Genomic DNA, 19825 nt, shown 5'->3' on the forward strand with positions numbered 1-19825 from the left:
CACTGGACTCATAAGACATGGCAAATCCAATAACCCATACCTTTTTGACTCCAGATAATGTTCTGTCGTTGCATTAATAATTTAAGGGCCGTTGGCACGACCTGTGCGCTAACTGCCGTTTGACCTCATCTACCTTGTGGCGGGTTCAGTAGGGCGTCAATCAATCAATCCCCACTTCCAGGATTGATCAGTCCTGCCTAGCTGGAAGCCGAGGTCCTGGAGACTGAGCTCTGGGATGTATTTGAATTGACTGTGTGTGGAGGAGCCCTCTCACCTGAACTGGTTGTACTGAAAGTCAGTGGGGGGGTGGGGGTGGGGGGGAGTTACTATGGAAACAAAAGAGACACTGCGACCTGAGGCTGCGGTACAGTGCGTTCACTAACATGATGCTTTCACTTTGCCTCTTTATCTTTGCAGCTTTATTCTGTCTACCGAGAAGTAAACAGAAGTTGTTGGTGGTTTTTTTTGTGGGGGGGGGGGGGGTGATTGTGCACATTTAGCTTCGTTAAAGGATCATTTGAAGCTCTTTCAGTTGAATGTGAATCTCTGCAATAGGACACACAGCAAACTAACCCTTTTCTACCAATATCCTCAGCCAGAGATCCTGGCACCAGGAGATAACCATGATCATTTCCTATGTCTGTGGCCGCAGGTTTTTGAGATCGGCCGGTACCAGGAGTCCCTGGCAGCCTACTTCATCCTGGGCCAGCACCAGCATATTAACCAAATCCTCGAGATACTGCTTGGGGAGACGCGAGCTTATGTGTTCTTCGAAAGGAGCCATGGAGACATGCACTCTTTTGTTCGAACCTGCAAGAAGTTGCGGGAGGACGAAGCTGCCAGACTCTTCTATCAGATAGCCTCGGCTGTGGCACATTGCCACGACAACGGACTGGTCCTCCGGGACCTGAAACTGAGGAAGTTCGTCTTCAAGAATGAGGACAGGTGAGTCCTGGAGAAACTGCTGGACTCTTGACTTTCACTGTGTACTCTTGGCATTTATTCCGTACAAGTTTGTAATATCACAGCCACGTTGGTAATATCTGTCTTAGCTTCCAACTGGCAAAGCGTAACCTGAGACTATATTAAGTCTGAAATGTCTCCCTTGATGTCATGCAGAGTACAGGAAACACATGCTCTTTGTGTCTACTCTCGCTCTGCATGCATTGCTCCGTCCCGTTTTTGTGAGGTAGGTTTGACAAAATATGAGGACGTCCTGTCCTTATAATCCAGTATAGGTCAACAACACCACAAATTACAGCCTCCACAATGACCAATAAAGAAATCAACATCTCAAAACGATTCATAAACATCGTAAAACCACATGAAGGGAGGATCAGGGCTTTGTGTGATCATGGAAAAACCTGGAATTTGAATTAAAAAAAAAAAGAAAAAAAAAGAATAAAGCTGGAAGTCTTTGGAAAATGAAGGTAGTTTTGCTTCGCGTACGCACAGACAGGGTTCATGTAGAGTTGACCGAGGCGAATCTTGGTTACTTAAATGAATGTTTACGTTGCATCCAACCATCTTAAATGTACTGTGGTACATTTTAAGATGGATTTTTAATTAGTTTTCCTTTTGTGGACATGAACATTTGGCATGCAAGTGTATTGGTAAAACGTGCATGAACCCTGGTGGGCTGATTGCAGGGCTGCTACATGAGACATTGGAACGCATACGATGTCTCAGGTTATCGAAACAGGCCATCATTTAACTGCCACTGCTGCACTGCTGTGGTTATCAACTGGACCAAATGTTACATGCCTACTGACCCCTAGTGGTAGAATTTGCAAACTGCACTTGAACGTTTCAGATGTCCGTTGCCACAGCAACACTTTTTTTTTTAAATTTATTAACGAACAGCTATTTGTTCTATTTTTTTGCTGACCTCAAATAAGACAAGGCACCTTTTTAGCATTTTGATTCCTCATACTTACTGCTGACAGTAAAGTTAATAGCTGTTTGTCAGGGAATGGTGTTTCCAGTGAGTTCCTATCTAACTCTTGATGTCAGAGACGCAGGCTGCATCTCGCCTCCCTCTATCTGAATGCCTGATGTCATTTGTTGGCGCTACTCTTGGAAAAGGGAAGTTGAGCTGCCCCACATACTCAGCACAGACCCACTGACCTTGAATGTCACACCAGACTGCTCATTGGCTGGGATGCAAACACCCCCACCCCACCCCACCCTTGCAGAAATGATTGATTTCAGGTCAGCTTTTTTAGAGTGATGGTGCAGGCCAGTGTTGGGTTGCGCTCATTAACTGTCGAGAATTCCGCTCTCCTTGTTCGACTGGCGCGAGCGCACAAAGAGAGCGAAGTGGCTTTTAAAGGTTGAAACGCAGATTCGTTCTGGCTGAAACTCAAATCTGTGACAAAGGCACGTCTGAAGTCACAGAGAGGGAAAGAGGGCGACACCTGATGAGGCCTGTGCAGAAGGAGTTGGAGTCCAGACCAGATGATGTCATACTGCCCTTTTTAAAAGAGTCGTAGAGCAGCTTGGGAGGTGGACGTTCCCAATTCAGTTAAACTCTGACATTGCTAATTTTAAAATCAGGTGACCGAGTACTTAAGAACAATTACAACTAGTCCAACCAACACAATACAACAAAATAGAAGGCTCCTCTTCTACTTCGTTAGAACCACAGCCGTTCTATCTGCCTCCGTCTTCTGTCAACCGTACATTACTTATCTTATTGGTTCCAAACCAGTTGACGGAAATGCACCTAAGGCGCATTTCTTCTTCTTCTTTTTTTTCAACGTCATATCCACAGTCTGCTTCAAATTGTCTGCTTGCCACGTGTATTAAAATCTATACAGCATTTTAAAAAAAGACGCTGCTATATTTTGGAAAGAAAGGGATTTAATTGTGTCAGAGGCCTCTTAACTCTAAATGCAGGTTTGCACGTGTCTATAAATGAGCTGCTATCCGGTAACATGCTGCATTTAAATGACTCAAAGGAACATTGGCGCAACGTTCTTGCCCACAGATTTGTTCTTGCACACTATATGGATTTTTTTTAGCCCTCAATTCAGTCTTAGACTGGAAGCAAAACCTGATGCCTGCTCCGTGCTCCTGATGTCTGTTGTATACCTCTTGTAACTGTCAATCACCCTGCTGACGCGTCACACACTCTGGCTTGTTGTCTCGTGTATCGCGTCTCACGGACCTCAAGCACATGGCAACATTTGAACCGTGTCATTCGTCCTGCGTGTGGAAAAACCTCTTTCCTCGTGCTCTGATAATTCTGTCAATGATTCCGTCCTTACAGTTGTGACGTTTGGAGATGAGTGCCTTTTAATAAATGTTACTTCAAGATGTAAAAACAGATACTCACCTCCGTCTGCATTAGGGAGTGGAGATCCATAGAGATGTAGTTAGCTTAGCACAATGAATGGGAGTGGATGGGCAGGTTAGCATACCACCATTTGAGGTTGTCAGTTTTCTACTACTTACTACTTTTCTACTTGTAACATAATGTAATTATAGAAGTGGATGTATAGTTGGACGGGGGTTTGGTACTGTATTGGTTCCGCTTAGCTAACTAGCAATTAGCAGTGGGTCTCAGTTCCCTAATGCAGCGCAGAAGAGAAGAGATCTTCCTGTCTGGCTCTTGGGAGGGTGGCAAATGAGCGTATTTCCCAAAAAACTTGGCATGTTTCTCTGAGCTGATGTGCACGCCTCTGCTTTTGGCTCTGCTTTTATCTAAGTGAAAGAAAATGTCAAACTTAAGCCCAGAGCATTATGTGCTCTACTTCCTCTGATATCCAAAAGCGATGGATCTAAAACACTAAAGATGCCCATCAATGAAAATTACCCTGCTTGAGTGTCTTTTGTGCTGTAGTTGTCTCAAATAATTCTGGAAATACTTTTAGCAAGTTGTCGTGTAAAGGTTGATGCTAATGATCACTTAACTTTGACATTATCAAATGATTTCATGTCTATGATTTGTGCCGTCATACTCATTTTGTTCTCTCCTGTGTGCAGAACCCTTGTGAAGCTGGAGAGCCTTGAGGACACTTACATCCTGGATGGTCTTGATGACTCCCTGTCAGACAAACACGGCTGCCCAGCCTATGTCAGTCCAGAGATCCTCAATGCCAACGGCAGCTATTCGGGGAAGGCAGCTGATGTCTGGAGCCTGGGCGTCATGCTGTATACCATCCTCGTGGGGCGCTACCCTTTCCATGACGTTGAGCCTGGTTCTTTGTTTAGCAAAATCCGCAGGGGCCACTTCAACATCCCTGAGACGCTCACACCCAAGGCCAAGTGCCTGATCCGCTCTATCCTCCGCCGAGAACCCGCGGAGCGCCTCACCTCTCGGGAGATTCTGGAGCACCCGTGGTTTGCCTCCTCGGGTGGGCTAGTGGGCACAGCAGTGCACAGTAGAGCAGAAAGGGAGCAGGAGCAGATGGTGCCTGAGGTGAACATGGAGGAGGAGCTGGAGCAGTTCTTCAGCTGAGCATAACGCCAAGCACAAACGGATGACTCCGCCACGGTCGGCTCGCCACGCTCTCGGCAGAGCCAAAACCAGTAGTTTAGAGATTAATCAGTGAACATTTGTCACTCATAATAAAGGTGTTTCCATCTTGTTTCCTTTTTCCACCATTTCATGGAAAACCTTGAGCCTGGCATGACAAATGGCATCTATACGTCACCTGGTGTTGCACCTCCCATTTTGGGAAGTTGCCACCAGACATGCAAGTTGCAAACAATGTAGCAAATGTACTTTTTGGATCTGTTTTTGGTTTGATGTGGTGCTCATAACAGTAGACACATTCACCAATTTTAATTTTTTTTTGACACTATGGGAAGCATGAAGGGACATTTGAACACAGGAAACCAAGGAGAACAATCCAGAATGAACTGCAACACCTGTTCCTACAGATTTTTTTTTTTGTTTTGTTTTTTTCGTCATAGCTTTAGGTGGCATCAAATTAAAACCGCAGCCCCAACGTCAGACCTCAAAACGTTAGGTTGTTCAAAGAGCGCGACAGCCTTTTGAAAACGCCTCATTTGCCATCCTCCAGAGAAGAGATTGAAACCCCCCTCTGCTCTGTGTGTGCAGCGGAGAGCTGGAAACCGACAGGGACTGGCTGATTGCTAGTTAGCTTAGCACAGCGAATGCTAGTGCACAGGAAGTGTCAGCACGGCTCTGCCTTACCTGCTAAAGTCATGAGGCGGGCGTCAAAATCCATGCGCCCCGTCAGGAAATGCATGCTCAGAAAAGAGAGGAGTGTCCATTTTCCCGTCTGGTGTGGGGGAGGAATGGGAATGAAGTGGTCTTCCTGAAATGCTGGCATGTTCCTTTAAATTGTTGACCTGGATCTGTTGGGTAAGAAACGGTTGAGAATTGGCTTTTTCTTCCTCCTCCTCCTCAACATCATCATCATCATGTTTGACCTCGTCTTTGTTTGATGGTTGAGTTCGTCATCCCTCATTTGTGTCGAATTGTATGTTAACTCCTCGACGGCCTTGGTTTCATAACTTGTTTCTGCCTCCTCAGTCAGTCCCTTAAGCCTTTTACCACCTTTTTTTCCCAGTAACCCCTATTTGAACAGTAATTTCTCTTCTTTTGTATTAAGCTATTCCAGTCTTTTTGTTACTGCTGCTTTGATATCACTCCCTGAACCTCAATCTTTAAAAAAAAAAACCACACAAAAAAAAAACCCAACAACAACAAAACCTTTCTTGGTAAACCACCAAACATGGCATCGTGCACTTGATGGTGAATGGATAATTCCGCCTATCGAAATATTTAAATTCATTCTTCATTTGTTGGAACAAGAACGCAACACTTATTTAAATTGTAACAGCTATATATATAGATATATAGATATAAAGAAATATATATATTTAAAACTACATTGCAGGGTTTTTCTTTATTCAGAGATTCCTTTTTCATGTATGATGTAGGCAATATCTTGACACAGGACAGATGCAAAGTGGGAAATGTCTGTCCGAAGTTTTAACACAAATATCTTCTGTGCCAGTATTCCTGTGCCCGACAGCCCACGCCACCCAGACTCCCTCATTTCTTAAAAAAGAAAAACTTAAAAAAAAAAAAAAAACCGGTAAATAAAAGTAAAAGCAACCTTGAGATATTCAGTGATAGTATCGCCACCACACGCTCACTCCAGGACCTCATAGTTTTCTACTCCTGCGTAGGTTCTGTGACGAGCTCGGAATGGGTACCAGTTGACATGTTTTGTCGTATCTCTCAATGTTACTTGAATTTGTGTTTTTTATCTAGTCATCGGCATGTGCCCCATGAATGCTATAGCTTGCCTAGCAGGGGGTGGGGGAGGGGGTGCTTGTTCTTGTTTTTATTTTGGTTTTGTTTTGGTTTTTTTTTTTTTTTTTTTTTTGTTTAAAGGAAAACACGAAAATTCTCAGTTTTTGCTATTTTTCTGAGTTGCTTTTCAATTAAATTGCTTTTATTGGGGTTTTTACTTTGTAGACTGAGCTTCCTTTTTATTTAAGTTGGTGCTGAGTTGGTGCTAATGGTTTAGTCCTTTTGTTTCATGGAGGGGGGTGGTGCATGGTGGGATATCTGCCTCAGATGTTCTGATTGTATTGTAAAAGATTATGGTGTTTTGTCCAAATTTATTCAGTAAATAAATTGTGAACTGCTGTTTTGTTTTGTTTTTTGTTTTTTTTTGGGGGGGGGGGCTTTTGGTTTTTACTTGTGCATGCACATGGTTGAGACGGTGGACCGTGAGAGGCTCCATGCCGCATTTGTGCTGGGACTCGCCGCTGCAGCACCTTCCTGTGCGTCCCGCCGCTGCAGCCAGGTGAGACGCTGACGGACTGGGCATGGGTGTCTCTCTCAACCCTCGCGCCAAAACCTGATCGCGTGAACGCTTCATTGCCAGGAACAACAGGACAGGAAGTGGCAAGTCCAATGAAACGGCGCTCAATTCAAAATAAAAGCACAGGGCCGAGAGCAGGTCTGGGATGGCCCCCGACGCGCAGGCGGATTTTGATTGAAACAAACTGAAAAGGTTTCATTCTTGCCTCAAGGTGTTTCTGATAGATTACTTATTAGCAGATTGGTGAGTCGAACAGTTCATCCTTTTGATATTTTCCTTGGAAAAAGTAGCAAACATTCTTGGGATCCAGATTCTTGGATTTTTTTTATTTTTTTTTTTAGGGATTTTTGTCATTTATTTACAGAGAAACCTTCAGGTTTTGGACCGTTGGATGAACAACAGGAGCAATTTGCTTACGTCACTTCGGGGTCTGAGATAGGATATTTTTCAAGACTCGATTCATTGATTATTTACTAAAGTAATTGGCGGATAAGTCGATGATGAAAATGATTGTGAGTTGCAGACCTTTACGGTGCTTCTCCAGTTCTTGACTGCGCGTTTTGTACGACGAGCTACAACCCTGGAAGCCTTTCTTGATGGCTTATCAAGGGATGGTTCTCTGCCGCGTGTGAAGAGGCCGCTCATCCATAACACCCAATTAAGTGAATCCAGCTCTGATGGAGAGCTTCAGCAGTTCATTTCGTACAGACGTGCTTAAAAAAATATTTATATAGATATATATTATTTTTCACTTCCAGTACACTCAGCCATCGCGCTCCAACAAAAGCAGTTCATCACCACGAGACTGCAATCAGAGCGCGCGGCTTGAATAGGTTCCAAATGAGCGATGAGAAAAACACGTTTGCTCCATCTGAACTGCTCCGTCAGCCCCATTTCATCTGAATGATTGCACGCAGGAGGAAACAGTCAAATAACTTTTACTGCAGGCGTTCCCATGAGCAACCCAAAGGCCCGTCTTTAGTCTCTTGCAACGTGACAACGCCGCGTTTCTCCAAGGCAGCCAGGCCTCCTCGGGTTCATCTGCCCTCACCCTGTCTTTAAGCCCCTCTCAGGAGGGAAACCACTTCAGCTTCCGTCGGTGTGAAGCAGCGATGTGCGTGTGCCCACAGCTCCTCCACCTGTCATGTTCACGCAGGCTAATCCTGATTAAACCCATCAGACAAGGCGGGCAGCTGCTGTAATAGCCTGAATTCTTGAAGGCGCTCCTTCGGCACACAATTTAAGCTCCGATCAATTGATGCGCCCTTTGCATAATTTGTTTTATTATATGGAAAACATAAGCCCCACCTCCTGTTCCATCTGATATGCAGGACAAAAGATGACAAATGAGCTTTCTGGGCCGCACGTGTATTTTGGCAGCCACATCGTAACGCGTTCTTTGTAAACTCGAGTGAAATTGATGGATCGGCGTGGCGTGCGCCGAGGCCTTGTTTTGAGACGGGCACGCCCTGAAATGGCAGCTGGCTATCACGTAGATGAAAGATGTCAGAACATCAGCAGAGAGCTGAGCGGATGGGTCACGGCCCCCCTGCAATGAGCTCAGTGCTAGCCTGACCTCTAGTGGCCACATGATAGAATTCATCTAAAATAATAAAAAAAATTAAAAAAAAAAATCCCTCGACAGCAAAGGAGCTTGTTGGCAAAATTCAACACAAGTGCAACAGATTTAAGTGTATAAAAAGTTGATTGTGCAAATTAAAATAATTTTCTCTTAATATTACAACCCAGCTTAGATTTCTAAAAGAGTTGGAATCATGAACTAATGAATTCTTAATATGCTAATTAGTTATGATCCTCCACCGAGGCCAACCTTTGAGTCTCCAACGAAAGACATATATTTAAAATTTTTGAATATAACACACTGGTTTTAATGACCCAGCAAATGTCTGCAAAAAAAATCTATAAAATGTGAATAAAGGTTTTTTTTTTTTTTGTAACCACTAATATGAACATTCATTAAAGTTTATAAACCCTTTAACAATCCCACTCGTTAGAAAAAAGCACCAGGATTTTAATAGCTGAAGCAACCGGTTTTACAATATCTTTTGTTTGGGAAATTCAAATCAAATCAATGAGGTCTGAAATTGAATCATGTCTCACAGTGTACATCCATGAAACTGATGAATTTTATTAGCATGTTTTTTTTTTTTAATTAAGCCGTTTATTATTTGTAAGTATCCACCTTTACTGTTAATTGTCATATCTTCATTTCTAACTTGAGAAGCGCTGTTTAAATTCAGCTCGCTAAAATGACAGGTTTGCTTTTTCCTGCACGAGTGGCCTCCAGACATGGTTGAATTACGACAATCTCATCTTAATACGAGTATAATATCTGTCTTGTGTAATTCGTGGGCTCACATTGGATTTAGTTTTATAAGTTCTGATGTTTTAAGTGTCCCAAGATCTTCTCCGGGGCTTTCCACAGTGGCGGGAAGGAGGTGTCCGCAGTGTAAACAGCGCTCCCGGGTCAAACCGTACTACCAGTTCTAACGTGAAGAATCTGACCTGGTTCATAAATTTAGAAAGTTCCAGCTTCCAAGTCCTGGCTAAGCCAAGATCAGAACTGCAGACAGCAACATTTCATCTCCTGCTTGCTTGTGCTGCCTGTTGACAGCAGTGATTCATCTGGTGTTTACACTTTTTATTCAGTACTGTGCATTTCCACAATCTGTCAAGCTGATGGTGCAAACTGTTGACATTCACAAACCGTTTCAAGACTTGGAAAACACACTAAAACATTCGACTCTGGTTCCGCCTGAGCTAAATAATTGATGTGCGTTGGCAGCTTGTGCGGGAGCCTTTGCTGTTTAGTTAGAGGAAAACCATTCGAGTTATGAGTTTATTTGTCATTTTTCTGGGCCTTTTCTGGGTTTATTCTCAGCTTTCTGACAAAAAGACAAACTGCAACGTCGTGGAAGTACTTGGGGAGGATTAAGTTCAGAGAGGAATGTAAATAGTTTTCTTAACTTTACAATACAAAATTACGATGGCGCTTCTGTTTCTGCGAGCAGTGACCTTCTGCTACAGAAAATCCTGCCGTCAATTTAATCCTCTTTTGTAATCCGGTCTCTACGGAGCTTAATGAGAATAGACCGAACACATCACTACAGAAATATGGCGGGCTGTTCATGTGATGAATGGGAGATGATAATTCATGTTTCCTGTGGTGTACAGCAGACACACCTCAAAGCTAACTAATGAGGAATAAAGCTAAAATTGTCCGTTATATGTTTGGATATGGATGAGTGCGTGTTGAATAAAGAGTATTGACGATGTCACCCTTTTTTTTTTTTTTGCCTCTACAGTTGTGACACCGTGCTGTGGCAATGTTGATATTAAGAATTTTTATTCTGCTATGAATCTAGAACAGTACCCTAAAAGGAACTCTTTGGGAAATGTATTTATTCTCCATTCTCCCTAGAGCCAGGCAAGGGGAAAGATACCCTTCTCTCTCAGTCGAGTTAGCTTTGGCTAATTAGCTAGCTTAGCAAAATGAATGGTAGCGGATGGGAAGGTTAGCATACCTCTGATAAAAGTAATCAGATAGATCCGGGATGATTTGTGGAGGCGGTCACTCTTCTAGTCACATTGAGACTTGCTGCGTCAAGTCACTGCGCCCAACAGTTTTGTCAGGAAAGTCCATCCATTGTCTTCCGCTTATTCCTGTTAAGGGTCACGGGGGGGCTGGAGCCTATCCCAGCGGCTACGGGCGAGAGGCGGGGTTCACCCTGGACAGGTCGCCAGTCCATCGCAGGGCCAACATACAGAGACAAACAACCATTCACACTCACATTCACACCTACGGTCAATTTAGAGTATCAATCAGCCTCGTCCCCAAATTGATGTCTTTGGACTGTGGGAGGAAGCTGGAGTACCAGAGAGAACCCACACAGGAACAGGGAGAACATGGAGACTGTGCAGCCCTGTCAGGAAAGAAGTTCCAGCCAAGTGTCTGATTCTAAAATTTCAAAATCTTATAATTTTGATTTGACATTTTGTAACAGACGTTATGTGCAACCCTAGTTATACGATCGCAGAATAAGACCATTTTTACAAAAGTATGTTTGATGACTTTAGATAAAGGTATGCTAACACTTCCCATCCACTACCATTCATTGTGCTAAGCTAACGGTCAGCTAATCTCTGTGGGTCTCCAGCCCTTTACTGCACATGCAGAGGAGCGAATCGGGCATCTATCTTCTTGTCCGACTCTGGAGAGGATAGAAAAGGAGGATAATTCCCCTAAAAAAAACATGACGTGTTCCTCTAACATTGAGCAAATAAACTTAGATTGAGTGTTTTTATAAAGAGCTCGATCCGTTCCCATCTATTCAAGGGCTACTTCCAATCACAGTAAACACAGCAGTGTCGCACTATTTACTCCAAAACTATGGAAGGAGGAGTGTCTTTTCACCCCAAATTTGTGTTGTGCGTCTGTTATGTAAAGCACTTCCAGCTCCTCAACCAGAATACGAGTGTTACGCAACTGAATTTACTCGGCTTGAGCTCGGTGTTGTTTTTATGCAGCTCAGGGGAACCACATCGCTGTCTCAGATGGCTAAAAGTTTTTCTATGTTCCACCGAGCTGTTCCAATTAAGGTTAATGGCATGGCGGTGTAACGATCCTGCTACAACAAGGCCTCTTTTCAAACTCCGCTGGTATTGTGTCTGGGCTTTGGAAGAATACAGGCGTGCCCCAGTGGAGCCTGTGAGCTATAAAGGTCTTTCAGTCAGCCTGTCCCCAGGCACAGCGCGGTGCACATGGGCACCCTTGGGTGTTCTGGCAGACTTTTATGGCAGGGCACCAAAGAAAACACACCGACAACAGATGGCCTCTGTTGTGTTCCATCCAGCCATGATGCTTCTGCTGGCTCTGGATGACAACACCTGAGCAGCACAGACGAAGGGAGGCAGGATGTGAAATAACAATCAACGTGAGGCTTTATTTGTACATACGTTTGGACCCAGTTTAAAGACTTTCCTCGAACTGATTTCAGCAATAATTATTTCCATGAGAAGACGCCACAATTACTTTTACTGAAGATATACAGAATGATTAAAATACAAGTACATTACAAAAGTATACTTCTTCTTGGGCAGCAAAGAGTGCCTATGGTGCACAGAACTACCATGTATAATCCTGGAGAGTCGTACAAATCGAATTCAAGTCTTCGACACTAGATGGTGCTCTACCACAGAGAATTTGTATTAATAATAAACCTGCATGTAGTTTCATATCACGGTCTCTTACATTTTATCTTTTTTTTTTTCTTCTCACATTTATCTAACCAAGACCTGGGTAGCAACTGAATAAAAACAAGTAATTGGAGCCCAGTATTTCCCTTAATAACAAAACAGGAAACAAAGTATTGAGTAGAAAAAGAAAAACTCAAAACCCATTTGAAAATCAGCTTATAAGTAGATTTCATTTATTGGAATCTTATAATTATCTGTTTAATTGTGAATTTTAGCTAAATTTGAATACCCTTACCTTACTTTCTCTTGATATTTAAATACACTGGGTGGTTTTTGTTTTGTTTTGTTTTGTTCTTAATAGAAAAAAAATGTGTGCCTTGATCCTACATTTGAGTCTAATACTTTACCCTTTTCCTTTATTTTTGGTAATCACTAACATGTCAACTTCATTCTTTTACGTTTGAATCTTTCCCTTCGATTCCTTTTTATTTGCAGTTTTATTCACCTGAACCCCCCCCCCCGACTTTTACTTCTCTACTTTTGTGGTTTTCTATTCTATTTAATTTCTATTTAATTGATTTTCGTCTGTTTCTTTATGCGCCTGTGTTGTCTTTCCCACTGCACAGCTTTTGTGAAAAGTGCTGAACAAATGAAGACACAATTCCAGCCGACGAGAGCTGGAATTGTGTCTTTTTTTTCCGATAACATGCCATCTTTTTTCTTTTCATTTTTTTTTTTTAACCCTCCTGGAAACGCATTGAAAGCTAGAAGCACGTGAACTGTGATGACGCCAGTCTGGTAATTAACTCTCAACGTAGTGTTTTTAGTGGGAGTTCACACCTCAGAAGATATGGAAAAAACAACAACAACAACAACAACAAATAAACAAAACAACAACAAAAAAGCCAAAGTGAATGACAGTACATTAAACTCTGGGGAGCCAGGAAGTCACGAGCGTGTCAGGCAGCTACGGGAAGAATGGAGGCATCGTCCCAATTAAGCGTTCGCAATATTTTTATGCGAGTTGCTCTGCGTCACCTTAAAATGTTGTTATCAAGCGTTGCCCCAGTAAACAGCGTAATCAGAGCCTCGAGATGACAGAGTAAATTGGAAAGTGGTCTCGCATGCTGTCTTTGCTTTTCACACTCTTTTGTCAATACCCAATTATCCTCTCTGCTGCTTCCCCCACCGATAGCGCATGACCTAAAATAGCTTTTTGGGTCATTGTTTTCTAATTGCAACAATCTAGAATGATTTGGTGCACTGAGCAACCATTAATGGCTCTAAACTGCCGTATAGGTGGAGGTTGGCTCAGGTGAATGGAGAAATCACGCTGTTTTCACCATTGCTTCAGTTCTGTAACCCCCACACCCCCACACCCCCATCCCGGCCTCCCCGCCACCACGTGATTTAACGTGGCAGGAAAGCTGCGGCGAAATGTTTCATTGACCCTGGCATCGGTGCGGTATCGGAAACGGCCGATCGTGGAAGGACAGCTGTATTGACTGCAGGCTCCCAATGATGCATCGACTTCTTTATGAGCCTGCACACCAAACCTGGCGCTGTAATTGGAAACACCGTCCTCTGAGGGCTTCATGCAACTTTCCTTGTAGGTCTAATATTTGAGATAATCACCTCCAGGGTTGCCGCTCGCATCATCCTCATCAAAGACGCGCGTCGCGCTCATAGACTATGAACCAGACGCCGAGTGAAACATGTATATGATAATGATCAGAGCGATGTCAATAATTCCACATCTCCTTAGGAAGTAATAAGAGGGATATTCACGTACTTTGATTTATTACAGTCATTCTGGTATGTGCTTGTCTCAGGGGGACAAATGAGGCTTGAAGTAGCATGATGTTCTTGTCCCTGCAACTTTTAATGAAGCAACCCGTGCTCTGCTGAATGTAATCTGAGAGTCACAGAACAGTTTAAGTCTGGATGGGCTCACTTATGGCCCTGAAAAAAGTATTGGGCTGAGCCAAAATGCCTGCCTGAGTCCTGTGGGAGAGATAATTTGGTGATGCAGGTTGTTTTGCGCTTTCTTGCCGTACAAGCAAAGAGAAAGAGAGGCAGGAAAGAAGCAACTCACTTTGTGCAGTGTCTAGTTTGTGTTTTCAACAAAGAAGTCGAGCGATGGGGATATCTTGAATGCAGGCAAATGGCTGAGGGCGTTTTAAATGATTTGTTTTTTTAAAAAAATACAATTTGTTATACGCATGCCTCGTTCAGTTCAAGCCCATTTAAAATTGTTGTGACAAACCATGCTCACTAAAGTCAGGTCAGTTGCACTTATGTTGTGTCAGACCACATCAGAAATATTCCCATGACAACTTTAAAACAGAGTGAATTGATTCAGTTTAAAGAGACCCAACAATTCCACGAACAACTGCGGCGATGGAAAAAAAACAAGGGGGCAGCAAAAGGCAACCGTGAGGACCACGTCGACATATTATCATAATTACAGCATAGCAAAGGCGTTAGCATTGTGTCCACCGTAGAAATGAGCAACATCAGCATCCATAATGCTGCGAGGTCAGTATTCACTTTTATATTCATTGACTCCTCCACAAAATATTTGTGCCACAAAGGTGCGTTACGAATTCTTGCATTTTGAGCGCACTCATTAATAATAATAATAGGAAATTTAGCTTTCTTGTTCCAAAAAAATCAATTAGGCTACTTTGCTAGTAATTTAGGTGTCGCTTATTTGAGCAGTTGATTCAGGTGCCAGCTGACTTCCTTTCATACAGCTGTCTAGTCGCTAGCTTTTGTTTGGCTAATGTTAGCTCGCTTGCTAGCGTCAATACTGCCTCTGTTTGACTTATAAGGGGGATGAAAAGCTTGTATGCTAATCTTCATGTACCGTGGCAGCAGAAACAAGGCAGATTTTCCGACCACCGTTTCCATAAACGCTCTTATCTTTGAGGTGGGTTGTTTTCCAAAAGGGAACTTTCCCAATTCCTTTGCTGCCTGAGTGGATGAGCAGCTGCTAAATATTTCACCAGGGTCAGAAGCTTGTCGTTTTGTTTAGCTGTTCAAATGATGGACGTGGGGCACATGTAATGGAGGTTTGAGCTGCGCCTTGGTCATTTTACTGAACCTTTAGAAAACAGAAAATATGGGGGAGATTAAACCGAAACAGTAAAAAAGACGGGGTGGAAACACCTAAAACAACAAGCTAAACTCCATAGTGACGGGCGATATATCTTTGTGGGATCACCAGCAGCACATAGCTGACATGTTAGCTAATACGGAAATATTGATTTTTACTGCTCTAAATGGACTTGTTGATGCTAACTATTTTCTTCCCTCAAGATGGCTTTAATGGTTTACAGACCATTTCGCTCTGGAAACAACATGCACCAACTTTACTACAAATAGATGAAACAATTGGCAACAATTTGGAAAGTGAAAAACGACGGCTGAACAGTGCGAACTTTAGAATTCACAGCGACGCCTGCGTCCGACGTAGCCGCCGAGCTCTCCTCATGCCAATTGTCCAGCCAAGTAAGAAAGGAGGTTTTATCCCGTGACCCCGTTGATCATCCTGCTGTTGTTTTAGAATTCACACTTCACAAAAAACAGAGGCGAGCTCGCGCACGCACACCCACACACAGACACCAAGGCACAATGAACAGAGTTGCAGAGTTGTGATGTAATTAGACTTGTTAACTGGAAGCCAGCCTTTTGCCACCTGCGGCAGCGAGAGCGTGGTCATCTCTACAGAAATAGCCTGCTAATTGTTTTGGTTTCCAGGCGTCCGTGATGAAGGAAGAATGTGAGCATTCGTCCCTGGTATCTAGTTACATTTCGAACTGCAAAAAAAAAAGAAGAAAAAAAGAAAGCCTCGCTGGCATTAAGTGACGATGTGATCAGTTTACAGGGTTTTATCTTCATGGAACTGGCAATACACAAACTATCCGTATAAAAAGGCTCTTGAGCGTCACGGTGAGAATGCCAGCCATTAAACCACCCAGCAGACTCTGTTCGTTGATGCACTTCAGTCGCACATGCACACGCACACACACTCACACACACACACACGTCTTTTTCAATGCGTTGACACAAAGGAACTGCACACAGTCAAAGATACTACAGCAACAAAAACCAAAGTGTGCAGCAGCAGCAGCAAATCTGAGCCATCTCTCTTACTTTTAGCTGTTAAAAACTTCATACAAAGTCCAAACAACTTAAAACTATCATCACGTGCAACACAGGTGACGTCAAACCTCATCGGGGACCTGAGAACGCATCCGAGCCGGCCAGCCAGCTGTGAAGGTTGAGGCTAGCATCGGCGTGGGAGGTGGAGGTGTCGCCTGTTAGCGAGGACGCTAACACCCTGAGGTGTGAGGTAATGAGGTTTACTCAGCACCAGACACTTGATTTGGACTTGAGGCCACAGACTTGAGACTTTGCCTGGATTTGCAAGAAAAGGCTTGTGATCATGGCTGCGTGGCTCAGAGGTGGAGTGGCCGTCCAGCAACCGAAGGGTCGCTGGTTCGATCCTCACTTCCCCCGGTGACCATGTCCAAGTATCCTTGAGCAAGATACTGAGCTTCTAATTGCTCCGGATGGCCTTGTGATGGACTGGCGACCCGTCCAGGGTGAACCCCGCCTCTCAACCAATGTCAGCTGGGATAGGATCCAGCCCCCCCAGCAGTGTAGAAAATGGATGGATGGATGGGCTTGTGCTCATCACTGCTGATGAAGGTATAGAACAGCCTGTGGGACAGAGGAGATGTAACTTGTGAAAAAAAAAGGTCTGAAACAATCCAAGACATGAAATGCTTTGATAATCTCATAAAAGTCGTTATGATTTAAGTGCCTCCAACCAAAGTCTCCCGCCTGAAAGCTAACATCATCGCTGCGCCGTCCTGACTCATCCCCCATAGAAATTCCTCTGCATCGGTGTTTTTTTTTTTTTTTTTCCTTCCTGAACTCACTTGAACGTTACTTGATTCTCAACGCTGATCAGAGAATCATAGCAACTAATTACCAACAACAACAACAACAAAAAATGCTTTGGCAGCCACAGCTTCATTTGCAAGGAAGTAGGCGAGTGGTTAAGACACTCAATCTATGCTGCTTCATTTCCAGACAGATATGGATTTTATAATGGACAAACGCAGACTCACTGTCTGCTTCGTTTCCTTCTAATAGGATTAATGTGTTGACGCTCCTCTTTTCTGTAATTCTACTTCTGCTCGTATGAGTCTCCCACTCAGGGGCGGGGTCTCTTTATACTTTGTCAAGTGGACCGACGGAGGGAACGACAGCGTGCGCCAGGAAGAACTTCAGTTTCCAGCATTATCAGGGGAGAAGAAAAAAAAAAGTCCTGAACGCGAGCGTTTCCCCCTTATTAAAACAGACATGATACATCAGCGGACAACAAAGCTTCTGTTACCTGTTGAGAACTTTGCATCTTCAGCATCTCAAAGCATTTTTGCACGAAAGCGAAAGCAACAAATGAATTACTCCACTCCTCAATTCTTTTTTTTCTTTTTCTTTTTTTAAACCTTCATCAGGTTTTTACTGCAGTTTTATTGTATGAACTCAGCTCAGGAAAGGAGTGTGTCACCTCTCATTGGTTAACCTACATACATTAACAACACTTGGTTTTATAATTACCAAGTAGTGTCTATAGAAGGATTTCTAGAGATCCGACTATAGGCTGATTTACTGAGCGCCATGTGGGAAGCTTAAAACATCCAAAGCACATTCTAATTTCACGCCCTATCAGGCATTTTTGCAACAGTCAAAAATGCAAATGTTGCACAGTAACCTGCTCCGGCTCCGATGTGGAAGAAAGACGACGCACATTCTGACAGTAATATAACCTGACCGCAGGAGAGCTGCACCTGTGCAGCGGCGCGGGCACAGCTGGGGAAAGAAGTGCAACCGGGCTGATAGAGAGCTGAAGATAGAAATCTGGGGAGGCGAGCAAAGGCATCAGCCAACCGTCTTGGCCGGGCCCGCCGGTTTTAACACAAAGGCTTTGGTAGCTGTCAAAACTGCAATAAAACAATTAAAAAAAAAAAGATACAAAACCCCTGCATGGAAAGCATGAAGCCCATTTATCTATCTTCAAATTTATGTTCCTGTTCTTCGTCTATGTGTGTGTGTGTGTGTGTGTGTGTGTGTGTGTGTGTGTGTGTGTGTGTGTGTGTGTGAGCAACTGTGAGTGAGGTGCATTTCGTAAAGCCCAGTCAACGTTAATAAAGTTACAGTTTTGATGTAAACCCACGCCTGATGCTGTCTGGCATCTTAGAATAGTAGTTAACAAACTACATTGTGACGAAAAAAATATATAAATGCAGTAATTATACAATCCACATTCTGATGAAATCAGGTACAGAAAGAGTTCAGTATCATGTTCAAGGTGAAAATACACGGTATCAGTGTTGACGTTAGAGTGCACTTCCAAACTCAAATAAAACAATTAGATAAAGTCAACTTAACTGGTGAATTTGATTCATGGAGCCGTGGATGAAAGTCATAGATGTAGTTTGTGTTTGCCCACTGCCCCCTGAGCCCAATTACTGTTGTTTACTGGCTCCAGATATAAGGTGCAGTAGAGGGCGAGGTAACAGTGGTCTGAGCCATAAACAAAACAAGATGCAGTGTGGCTACGCAATCAGAATGTACAAAAAAATATGGTTGCCATGTCCACTTTAGGGAAGATTGAGTTGCAGGGTTTTTGTAAGTTAAAATGACCACACTGGCAGTATTTTCAGTTTATTTATTTTCAATTATTTGCTTTTTGCTCCCTTGACATTTCTTTAAGAAAATACTTAATTTACTCACTTCTGTGGTTTCTGTCCTGATAAAAAAAAAACAACAACAACCCTCTAACACTGCAGAGGACACACACACACTCTTTGCTGTCACTACAGATACAGAAACCGTTTTGTTGGTGCAAGCACAATTGCTGCTCCCTGCTTCTTCCACATCTTGAATTGCAACTTTCAACTTAGCTGCGAAGTTGTTATCATACCATCTCCGTTCCCATTTTTCTCTCTTCCTCATCTCTGAGTCATGCTATTGAATAAAATAAGCCCATCATCAAATGGTCCCACATGCTCCATCATAGAAAATGACACTCATTTTCCACGGGGAGTAGGTACTCCCATAACCCCCCCCCCCCCCAAAAAAAAACCAAAAACCAAAAAGAAAACCACAATCTCAAATGACGGTCTTTATTCCTACAATGTAAACCAGTTAATTCAACTGGTAGCTACAGGCTCAGATGAGGCTCAGTGGGCTCCACTGTGAATTAGCTCACCCTGTTGCACTCCACCTCACACGCCGCCATGGCTGAAAGGCACAGCTGAAAGACTTACGGCAAAATAGAATCGGACCCCTGATAAGACGAACTATCTACTCTGCCAAGTGTGACACTTTAATGCAGTACTTGATGTTCCTGGGGAAGTGAGTACGGAGGACTGTTTTGCATGCATATACTTAATGTATGCTGATAAAGAGGAAACTTGTACTCAAGTAGGATTAAAAACTACAACCAGCTTAAACAATTTTTAATGATCTCTGCCAAGGAGGTCACGTTTTCAGTGGCGTTTTTTTCTCTTTGTCGGATAGATTAATTAAAAAAAAGAGCTTTGAGCGAGATGTGTGGAGGTGCAAAGGAGGAAATGTGAGCTTACGAACGGTGCAGGTGGGGCTAAACCAAAGGCTATGATTCAGGTGGGGCTATGCCAAAGGCTACATTGCAGGTGGGGTTAAACCCAAGGCTATGGTGCAGGCGGGGCTAAACTGAAGGCTATGGTGCAGGTGGG

At 43.3% G+C, this 19825-nt stretch overlaps 1 protein-coding gene across 2 annotated transcripts in view; it reads left to right on the forward strand.

Annotated features, from left to right (window-relative positions):
• The window catches only part of trib2 (tribbles pseudokinase 2), a 59442-nt gene extending 52824 nt beyond the window's left edge, over positions 1-6618 (forward strand). For both annotated transcript variants that reach the window (XM_086190482.1, XM_086190483.1), the window contains 2 exons: positions 653-945; positions 3988-6618. In XM_086190482.1, coding sequence (XP_086046608.1) covers positions 653-945; positions 3988-4462 — 768 coding nt within the window. In that variant the 3' untranslated portion in view covers positions 4463-6618. The remainder of the gene's footprint in view (positions 1-652; positions 946-3987) is intronic.
• Positions 6619-19825: the final 13207 nt, after the last annotated feature.

Source organism: Aulostomus chinensis, chromosome 20, assembly GCF_037954235.1.
Source record: "Aulostomus chinensis isolate RoL2024-O1b breed Wild chromosome 20, RoL_Achi_v1.0, whole genome shotgun sequence".
In the NCBI taxonomy this organism is placed as follows: Eukaryota; Metazoa; Chordata; class Actinopteri; order Syngnathiformes; family Aulostomidae; genus Aulostomus; species Aulostomus chinensis.